Source organism: Fulmarus glacialis, unplaced genomic scaffold (assembly GCF_000690835.1).
Source record: "Fulmarus glacialis isolate BGI_N327 unplaced genomic scaffold, ASM69083v1 scaffold10805, whole genome shotgun sequence".
In the NCBI taxonomy this organism is placed as follows: Eukaryota; Metazoa; Chordata; class Aves; order Procellariiformes; family Procellariidae; genus Fulmarus; species Fulmarus glacialis.
In genome coordinates, this window is record NW_009212337.1 from 863 (window position 1) to 11814 (window position 10952).

Here is a 10952-nt window from a genome sequence, read left to right on the forward strand (position 1 = left end):
AAGGAATTTCATTCAGTGGAGGTCTTCAAGGTTAGTCAAGGTATAGGTGCACACAGTGTCACCAAAATTGGCGACTGGCCCGTGCCCACCAGGGAGAGAGGGTGGGACGCAACGTGAAGAAATCCAAGAGTAAATAGTTGATGTGCCTGAGGTGTCCCAGCAAACTGTGGCATCCCGAATGTGGTTTTACACAGGGTCCTTACACCCTTCAAATGTCCAGGTACAAGACGATGCCGGCATTATCTTGTTGTTCCGGGGTATCTTTTATCCTTCACAGACAGCTCTAAGCTTCCAAGAAGCAAAGTCCTTCTTTCCAGGGCTGGACTGTCCTTCAGTTTGTTATACTTAAGCATGAACAATATCAAAGTCTCCAGTGAAATTCCACTACCTCATTACATTACAGTGTATAACGTGAACTAATATATATATTAACAAAGTTGAAACACTTTCATGCTATAGAGACGGGTTGCTATATAGTTATGGAAGGGAATTTTTATAACAATAGTTACATTGATCTTGCTTTCAGGGAGAGGAATGGATTGAAATTCCTTTTTCTAAGCAGAAAAAAGAAAACCACCTCCAGCTTTCTATGGGGTAGAACATACTCGTAAGTACAAAAGCAAGCTGTAATTGTGTCTGACAGCAGCAGCTTTTGTATTTTGCTTCCTGTGATAGTTCAGATAGTCATTTTTTGTGTGTGCAAACCGCAGCTCTCGAGCAGTATCTGGCACTGTCTGGCTTCTGGTGCGGCCCAGCTACAGCCCCAGCATCTCCCAGAGAAGCATCAGTTCATCCCATAGTACGTGGAACAGAGAATAAGCCTTCATTTACAGGAGACTACAACATTGAAATGACTGGGAACAGGAAGGAAGAAACCCATCAGACTTTAAAAGTTATTAGATTTCAAGATGTGGTTGTCATTTTAATCACTTTAATCTTTTCATGGTGCAACGCTGCAGACTATCTTCATTCGTTTCGGATGCAAGCTAAACGATTGCTCGTGTCATGCGTGTTCTCCTCCATGCCTTGACCATTTAGTAATATGACAGATGATGATGATGATGGGTGCCTGAAGTTCTCTGGAAGACGTTAGCATCTCTGGAAACAGGAGCGTAAGCATGAAATGAACTACGGGCTTGAACGCGGCGCAGAGCGTTCGTGAGAATAAAAGCTTCTTTGGGAATCATACAAATGGGGAAAAAAGCACCTTGTTGCACCCTTAAACCACTGTTGGGCTAGCTAGGCGTTCAAAAATATTGTGCATTTTAATGAAACCCAAAGGAAACTTGAATCCTTAAAAAGCAACTTTTCTCATTATTACGCAATTAGTCCTCCTTATGCATCCAGCAGAGCACAAGGTAGACAGTCAGGTTTGCACTATCTCTTGCTTCAGCCAATTTAGGTTTGCAAAACAAATACCAGAGTGCATCTGACCACAACCTCCATCTACTGAACCTGTAACCTTCGTGATTTTAGCCCCATCCTTCAGTATCTCCATAGCCTTGTTTCTCTCTCTCCAAACGGTGAGACACTGAACTGCAGAACATTTGTCTCAAAGATTGCTTGTCTAAGCAAAGAATCCTCTGAATACGTGTGAAAGACTGAACTGTAGACCGCTTGTCTCAAAGATTGCTCTGAATACGACAAGAGCGGCTGCAAGGCCACGGAGACTCCGGTTTGCAGGGGCTGCGCTGGGTGCAGGACTCGGTTGAGCACAGGAATGTAGCAACGTGCTGTGGCCGTCAAACTACAGCCCTTGAACACAAATAAAAGGGATTGCCAAGGCTAGCCCAGAGCACGTTGCCCACCGCCAACCCCGCCGCGGCCACCCGCCGCCGAAACACCGCAAGACTTGGACCCCGGGACGCCGCGGGTCCGTGGTGGTGACTATTCTTGCAGCTCTATCCCGAATGCTTGCTTGATTTCTGTCTTTCTTCTGATCTATCCTATCACTACTAATTTTTACTTCTCATTTCAGAACACTTTCTTTCTGAAGCTTTCTCCCAAACATTTCTTTTATTCATTCCACTTAAGTGAAAGAAACCAAAAGCATTTTTAAGCTTTCACATTTCTAGGCTCCAGAACAGTTTTTCCTATGCTATAAGTTGTCATACTGTAATAATCGATGCAGCATATAAACACATAAAGATAATATCATCTGCAGGTCTTTCTTCTGTCCCAATGTATAAATTACTTTTGGAAAGATGGGAGTGGAAATGACAACCTACTTCTTTCAGGGATCCCACAGCCAAATTAGCTGCTCTCTTCTCCCTCTCTAAAATGCAGAATGCTGCTATCACCGTCCTGTTAGTGCAATGTGAACAGTGTGTTCTCCAGTCAGAAAGCGCTGCCCAAACACACGTGGGCATCTTACAGATAAGCTGGCTTGGATGTTTAGGCCTAGCTTGCAGCCTAACTTCCCTCTTGTGACGCCAACCCTAGGACTGACTATATTTACCAGCGAGATGCAAGCCCCTCGGAGACACGTAGAGATTCAGATACATTAAACTCTCTTCCAGCTGGAGGAACACCGTTCTTATTAAATGCATTTCCTATTTATATAACTGCAGTATCCCGATGTCCCAGTTAGCTGTTGGGACTACTTTATTATCTTAGCAATTCCTCCTCCTTTTTACAAAATAAAAGCTCCTCGCTGGTCAGCCTCCTCATTCCTCTCACTCCAAGAAGTGGGAGGAAATTGCTTGCTCTGCCTATCTGTTTTTTCCCATGCATCTGCTTCTTTTCACAATTTCCTGCATCCTGAAATAGCACGGAGACATCCCACCTTATCTTTGATGAGCGACGGTAAAACCAGAGAAGGACTTCGGGCAGGATAAAGCAAAATCCCTGCCAACCAGGTGTACCAGCCCCACCTCCCCACCAGTACTAGGGGGCTTCCATCCTCTCCATGCCCAAGTTCAAGTCAAAGGACAGCTAGTCACCACCACGCAGAAGGCAGAATGTAGGAGGAGAGACTGAAGGAGGACTTAATGGCAAAGACAGATCACAAGAACGAATTTCTGCACGTCCCGCTTGCTGCTACTGCAGCTTCCATTTGCTAGCTCCTTCTTCAGATGCCTATAGGGAAAAATAACTCCTTTGTGACCTTGCGCCCCAAAAAAGGGACTAATGGTTATGAGAGCAATGAATATTGAGAAGTAGATGCAGGGCAGAATGCTCTTTGATGGTTAGATGGCCATTAGCGTATAAGTGATGTGTTTGGGCAAAAAAAGCATGCTCAAACGCAAACAGCTAAGGATGAGCTTAATAATTCCACTAATTCAGAACAGAGCAAACCATTTGGGTTTAGTCATGCCACTAATTCAGAACAGAGCAAACCATTTAGGTAATTACAAAACAAACAAAAAAAACCCCTAGACAATAGGGGCAAGTCACCCAGCACTCACTGCAGAGAGCACAGGCACATCTGCACAGCAACACGGCCGTTCTCCCTGACTATATTTTCATTATCTTACAGGACACAGCTCAACCACACAAAGTATCTGGCACCTGCACTTCCCACTGGGCATGGCCTAAACTTAGGAGTCCCTCGGGTTTAAGCCCTGTTTTGTGACATCCACTCCAAAGACTGGGAATAACCCCAGGCACCAGTACATGCTGGGGGCTGACCAGTTGGAAAGCAGCTTTGCAGAAGAGGACTTGAGGGTCCTGGTGGACACCAGGTTGAACACGAGCCAGCGATGTGCCCTTGCTGCAAAGAAGACAAATGGTATCCTGGGCTGCATTAGGCAAAGTATTGCCAGCAGGTCAGGGGAGGTGATCCTTCCCCTCTGCTCAGCACTGGTGAGACCACACCTGGGGTACTGTGTCCAGTTCTGGGCTCCCCAGTCCAAGAGAGGCATGGACATACTGGAGAGAGTGCAGCAAAGGGCTACCAAGGTGATGAAGGGACTGGAGCATCTCTCCTACGAGGATAAGCTGAGAGAGCTGGGACTGTTCATCCTGGAGAAGGTTCAGGGAGGAACTTATCAATGTATATAAATACCTGAAGGGAGGGTGCAAAGAGCCAGGCTCTTTTCAGTGGTGCCCAGTGACAGGACTGGAGGCAATGGGCACAACCTGAAACACGGGAGGTTCCCTCTGAACATCAGGAAACACTTTTTCACTGTGAGGGTGACCGAGCACTGGCACAGGTTGCCCAGGGAGGTGGTGGAGTCTCCATCCTTGGAGATATTCAAAAGCCGTCTGGACGTGGTCTTGGACAATGGGCTTTAGATGGCCCTGCATCAGCAGGGGGGTTGGACCAGATACCTCCAGAGGTCCCTTCCAGCCTCAGCCACTCTGTGATTCTGTCACTGCCCACCAGCCCTTCAGCTCCTTGAAATTAGCTGTCACAACTGGAAAAGAGCTAAATTCCAGTCTATCCAGTAACAGTGCCATAATTAGATATAAATAAGAGTCAAGAAATTATCATACACATTAACCCTACTGTTACATAGAGTGAAAAAATCATTGACTTAAGAATAGGAACGTATGTAAAAGTGAACAGTCACAAGACTGTGCCAAGGCTATACACACAAATGACCAATTACTGCTACAGGAGAATTTTTAACAGCCTAATGAGGGTTGTTTGCTCTGTAGCTCAGAGCCAAGATGGAGCCGTCTTTAAAGTGTATGCAAACCTAAAGCAAAACCAATTATTTGCACTGATGCGATATTTGTATGCAGAATTGATCACTGGCACCCTGTACTATATTGTCGTACTATCACTAAAAGGAATTGTATTTGATTTAAGGTTTTCATGGCTCTGGCTACCCATCTTTGAGGGCTGGCCATCAAATCTGGACGTAATGCAGCAGCAGAGGGAGAAGTGCCAATGCTCAAGCAGCAGTCACCGTTCAACAGCTCCTTCCGCAGGAGAGAGCTCACCGGTCAGACCACGCAGCCTGAGAAGACGCAAATGTATAGGAAAACGTGAAACCTTGCATCACCGTTTAGCTTGTAAACAGCACGAGATGAGAATCAGCCTACGTAACTAATCTACCTTTCCCAGGAGAGGGACAAAAGGGAGGCTTTCCACTTGAAATCTAGTCATTTTTTAAAAAGTTGTTTGCTATCATAGCAAATTCTCTCGCTTTGCTACATGCGTTCTCACCGCAAGAATTAAACAACGTTCCTGTTGGTCTTTACAAACGAAGTGGCCTTCTAGAGCGCAAAACACAAGGACTTGTTGCTCAAGCTGCTTCTAGAAGAGAAAAGGAGAAATATGATAGATTAGACAAGGAAGTGTTCAAGGCTGTCAAAAACCTAATATTAAAAATGATTGTTCAAACTGTTATCAGACAGACAAAATACAGAGCTTCCTTTTGCGCTTATAAAAAAAAGAATATTTTACATACGCAGGCTATACGGCAATCAAACGGGTTTAAAAGTGCCAACCATCAAAAAAGAGACATCGACAATATAGTAGAGCAAAAATGCAGCAACCAAGATGGTTGAAGCACAAGGAATCAATCAGCTTGTCTAACACAATATACCTTCTCTGCTACAAACCTTCCCCCAACTGTATATTGAGTCAGTGCTTTAATACCACTTTTTCATCTAAAATGAGCAAGAGCTTGACAAATGGTGGTGGGAAAAGTCACTGTGCAGAAGTTACTGTCTTTTAAGTGTCTGCTTTTGTTAATCAGATGGGAAATAAAAAGATGGGAGGACAAGAGAGTGGGAAATCAAGGACTCTTTTCTTCTTTCTAGCGCAACGTCAAATCACCATGTCTAGTACCTGTTGGATTGAGAATGCACATCAAAAGGCTCAAAGTATAATTAGCCCGTGAGAGAAGAGGAAAATATTGTTTTCCAGTTGTCTGGCTTCACAAATATCCACTAAAATGCTTTCTATTCAACTTGGCCACACACTTCAAGCCAACAGTTTCTATTAAGACCATTTACAACTTGGGAAGTATCGCATGTAACCGCTTTCCCTCCTGAAAAAGATATTAGAAGTTACAGGGAAGAACTAAGGCGGGGGGGGAGAAGAAAACAACCAGTACTTCCACAAAGAAATCTAGTCAGTACGTAGGGGAATAAAAACACGTGATAGTGGCAAACGGCGACAGGATCGCGCCGAGGGCAGTCACGAGTAAGCACGCGACACGCCACGCTTCAGCTGCTAAAGCAGTCACGCAGGGAGAACTCTTTTTTTTCCCCCCAAATCATGGCATATTCATCTCTCCAATGAGACAATTCTGAAGCAGAAGAGCTTGAAGGACCACACATTCTGCTGCTCCCCCCCAGTGCCACATCGTTGTTCGTTCACCTCGAGAAGGATCACTTACTCTCCTCATTTCCAAGCACAGAACGGTTTGGGTTGGAAGGGACCTTTAAAGGCCATCCAGTCCAACCCCCTGCCGTGGGCAGGGACATCTTCAACTCGATCAGGTTGCTCGGAGCCCCATCCAGACTGACCTTGAATGTTTCCAGGGATGGGGCATCTACCACTCCTCTGGGCAACCTGCTCCAGGGTTTCACCACCCTCATTGTAAAACATTTCTTCCTTAAACCTAGTCTGACTCTACCCTCTTTTAGTTTAAAACCATTCCCCCTTGTGCTATCAAACAGCAAATAACCACTCTGCCAAAACTAACTGACTACACCTAGCACCCATCCCCAGAGGAGAAGGGAGAGAGGTCTGCTTGCGACTTTCGAGAGCCTCTGGTCGGGCAGCGCGGGTGCCTCTCACATGGAAGCGACTCGAGTCCTATCCAGCTGTAAACAACGCGCCAATAAATAACCACACTCCCCACGTTTTCTTTTTTGACATTTTTATTAATCAAAGACAGGATGACTTCGGTATTTCGAGTGATCAGAGAGATCCCAGGATGTTTCCATAGCTAAGCTAAGCTTAACCAAAAGATACATTGCAGAAGACGTGATAGATTTGGAGCAACACCCTTGTTACGATGGGGTGAAGGGCTGTCACTGGCACCCTGCGCAGCGCAAGCGAGGCTCCTCAGAAAGAGAATAGGCCATTGGCAATGGACCACGACTCTTGCAGGGACATGCCAAGACCTCCAGAAGAGAAAAAGGAGAATTTGACATTGTACCTGACAGAGAGAGTCCCTAAGGACCAGAGATGTATCAAAGGTCTGTCTCTACCGCTGAGGCAGAGCCACGTACAGAGTGTTTCAGCTTCAGACCTCTTACACATACAAACCCAGCGGTTTTTATTCATGCTATATAAATACATGTGTATTTTGTATTGGCATTTATAGAGTTGCATAAAAGTCAAAATATAAAGTCCTGCAAGGTTTTGTTTAATACTCTTAGTGGAAGCTTGAAGGGTAAAGTTTACATGTCACTGTTCCCAACAAAAACCAAAAGCTAACTATGTGCGAAAATAAACTAGATATGCCATTTCCATTCCTTAGCATTTTATAAACAATTTTCAGTATACCAATAAATACTCAGGGCAAAGCACATGCTTAGTTAAAATCCTGGATATGGATAAAGTGTAAGGGAAAAAAAAAAAAAAGCTAGCACATGTTGTCTGCATGCTCACAGAAATATAAAAAGAAGGAAAAGTGTTTCTCACTCATAGCATTATTCTGGGTTTGGTTTAAGAAATGTAGATGCTTTCTCCCAAAATAACGGTACTTACAAGGTCATTTTACTCATTTGTATAAAGAAAAAAAAAAGTTACAGTGATGGGAACACAGTCAACGTCACTTGAAACTAAGTATTTCCATACTCATTATGAAGACTGCAGTGAGTTTATACTTATGATCCAACACTGTTTGTGTTGAGGGCAAATCTACTGCTTGGTGTATGACAAGGTAGCATCCAAAAAAAAAAAAACACCACCCAGAAATCCCAACCAAAATTAATTACAATTTATGGGATGGTAAGAAATGACAGTTTTCCAGCATAAAATCTATAATATTCCTTTCCTTTCACATCACCCACTGAAGCTTGCCCAGGTTCTCCACAAGGTAACACTACTTCATAACAAGTTATTTTCCCCATGAATACGGCAGGCCAAAATACCCGAATTCCTGTAACTGGTAACAATATATGTCTCCTTCCCATGAATGAAGACAGCGATTTAGCAGATGGAACCTTAGGAAACAGAATTTAAAATTAAAAGGTAATGTTTCAGCCCACAGTTAGGAACTGAAAATGCGAGAAGTACAATTCAGAAAAGAGTTAATGATTCTGTATAATTTCAGCTTGAAAGTACGGCATACAAATCAGGATTATTACAGAAGCATCCATAACATGGTCATTACAGAGGCGATACTGAAGGCCGCTTTGTTAACCCCAGTAATTGCGCTCTCATTGCACAAGTCGTGTTGGCAGCAGAAGAATTCAAAATTATCCAACTGGAAGAATTCAGCAATATCATTCATGCTGCACTGGGATGCCTTCCAGCAGGAGGAAGTTCTCAATTTACCTACCAAAAAAAAAAAAACCACCAGATTAAGAGACTATTGAAAGTAATACCACTTTTGGTACGGAGAGAGAATCACTGCCTAGACTGCCTCATACTTGCTTTTTCAGCCTGAAGTGTTTAGAAGTTTCCAAATTTGCCTTCACTAGGAATTTAGTAGTGCGAATAGCGATAGCAAGCCACGGTCCTGCCTCCACAGCACTCTCTCGTAGCTCTTAGCCATAGGTTAAGAAAGACGTCTAGCTCAAGCTCAGCGCTTCCAGTTCAGTCCAAATGACCCACTGGGAGATACAGGGTGGAGCTTGAGTGATCCCTGCTCTGGGGCTCCTGACAGAGGACAGCGCATCACCACCTAGCTCCACTCGCATGGCTCTTGCGTTGTCCTACAGCACGGGCGTTCTCCCTCCACAAAGCTCAGAGTGAGTCCAGTAACTCAAGCCAGTTTTTGTGCTGAAGACAAGTCCCGTCGGATCTGACCGGCTTCATTTCCAGAAGCAACGTGCAGAAGACAGAGCTGGAAGAGCAGAAGAGCCCTCCCCTTTTCTCGCTCATTCCCCTGGACACCAGAGATCAAACAACTTGCCTTCCATCTTCCCTAGCTTGACACCTCAAGTGCTGGACTCCTGACTTTGACAATGGACAACGAGAGCGTTTGTGCTCACGAAGGTTTAGGCTCAAGGGAAATAGCAACAGAGAAAATTCCTTAGAGCAGCGTCCAGCGGTGTTAGCAGCTTTGCTTCCTCCATGCCAAGTCATGAGCTTTGGCAGGGACCATCCCGAGGAAGGGAGCAGTCCCACCCCACGCGGGTCCCCGCTGCCCAAACAGTCTGTCTGGGGCAGAGGGAACCAGCTGGGAAAGCAGGAGATTATTTCAGTTGACTCGGTACTTCTGTTTTTCCAATGAAACTCCTGACACTCGTAGAAGAGTTACTTAAATGTTATTGAACAACTAGAACAGTAACTCTGTGCCCCGAATATCCTTGACCATCTTCCTGAGATGCAGGTGACCTCACCCTCAGGATAAGATAATTTATTCTAATAGTCTCAATTCATAAACGAGCGAGTCTTCATCTGCAGGTTTATTTTGTGGGTTACACATACTTTATCTGTTTTTAAAGTGTAACAAATGCAGGGCAAAGGGTTTATATCTTAAAGTCACTGCTGTCTCCTATTTTTTCCAGCTCCCTTAGGTGGTAGTTTTTTTGTTGTTTTTTGGGTTTTTTTTAAATCTGGATATAGAGATATCTGTGTATATGCTTGTACAAGTGTAAATCAGCTATCTAAATCATCATTATCTTCATCAGTTGCTTGGAAGTCAAAATACATCAATTTACCATACGCATGACCTTCAAAAGTATTCGCAACGCTCTTTTGGGCGAGGCTAAGAAATGCATGCTAAGGCCAGATTAGAAGCGTACAGGCAATGAAAACTGATATAACCGTGTTTATTTTAGGTCTGTAGGACAGTATACGTACCAAATTTCATCTGCAAGCAAGTATCTTCAATTGCTAAGCAAGTACTATTGGTCTTGCACAAGGAAGGGCTGTTCTCACAGTGGTAACACCTTAGGGTATAACCTAAGAAGACAGAGGTTTATCTTTACTGAGTAACAAAGTGCTGAAACAATAGCAGCATTAAAAAGGAAAAAAAGAAGAATCACTATCTGCATCTAACTGTCCCAAAACATATGCCTGATATTAGACTCAAGCTAAAATTTACAAGCTTTTGTCAGCGTACAGATTGAGACTGCCAGTTGTGAAAGGAAGATTTTGAAGCATGGACTCAAGTCATTTTTAAAAACACTTACCTTTCTGTCCCTGCAGAGTAATATATTAAATGTTTGCTTCTTTCATTTACTCTTAAAGATTGCCTTTTCCAAAAGGACAGACAAGAAGAGACACTTTCAGCAGAATTTTATTCTATCCCTTCTTTATTTCACCTCATTTCTCCCTCGTGCTATACACCTGGTCTCCAATTTACACAACAGGAATCCAATCTTCTCGCAGCAAAACACAACAGCCTGTTGCTGTATTAAGCAGCAGCATCATATTCTGCTCCCAATTCTCTCTTCTGACCAAAAGACAGTAAGTCCTACTTCAATGGTTACTGTCATTCCCCAAAGTGGTATTAAATAATGTAGGCCTTTTTTGTTATTTTTCCTTCTCCGGTATTTTTTCCATGATTTCCTCAGCCCCTGCCGTAACACTCCCTTGTACTCACCACAACTACAAAAGGCAACCAGAACAATGCAGGCCGTTAACAGGACGCAGTTCATCTTGATCATGCTTCTGCCCTAATTTGAAGGCATAAACAGACGTTACATGTTTATTCTATTTAAAAGCTACAGGAAACTAGCAAAATACATGGGGAGGAATCGAGGTTTCATCTACTACTAAAAAATCTCTGCTATTGCAGAGAGTAGGCTACTCAGACTGGGTATCAAGCAGATAGAGGGGGAGAGAGGGAGAGAGGGACCGTACTTGTGCTAGGAGGGCATGATTTCATGCTTATCTTCAAAGCCCAAGTGGGATTGGAAGTCCCAAA

At 43.9% G+C, this 10952-nt stretch overlaps 1 protein-coding gene across 1 annotated transcript; it reads right to left on the minus strand.

The window, feature by feature from the left end:
- Positions 1-8216: 8216 nt before the first annotated feature.
- CD59 (CD59 molecule, complement regulatory protein) lies at positions 8217-10696 on the minus strand. Its single transcript, XM_009577850.1, has 3 exons — positions 10629-10696; positions 9884-9985; positions 8217-8410 (listed from the first exon to the last, which is right to left on the minus strand). The coding sequence occupies exons 1-3, from the start codon at positions 10690-10692 to the stop codon at positions 8217-8219; spliced, it is 360 nt and encodes a 119-aa protein (XP_009576145.1). The 5' UTR covers positions 10693-10696.
- Positions 10697-10952: the final 256 nt, after the last annotated feature.

Coding starts and splice junctions, on each gene's coding strand:
- CD59 (XM_009577850.1), bottom strand. CDS start 10,692: ATGATCAAGATGAACTGCGTCCTGTTAACGGCCTGCATTGTTCTGGTT. Junction 9,986..10,628: donor GGTTGCCTTTTGTAGTTGTG/GTGAGTACAAGG, acceptor CTGTCTTCTTAG/GTTATACCCTAAGGTGTTAC. Junction 8,411..9,883: donor TTGCTTGCAGATGAAATTTG/GTACGTATACTG, acceptor TTTTTTTGGTAG/GTAAATTGAGAACTTCCTCC.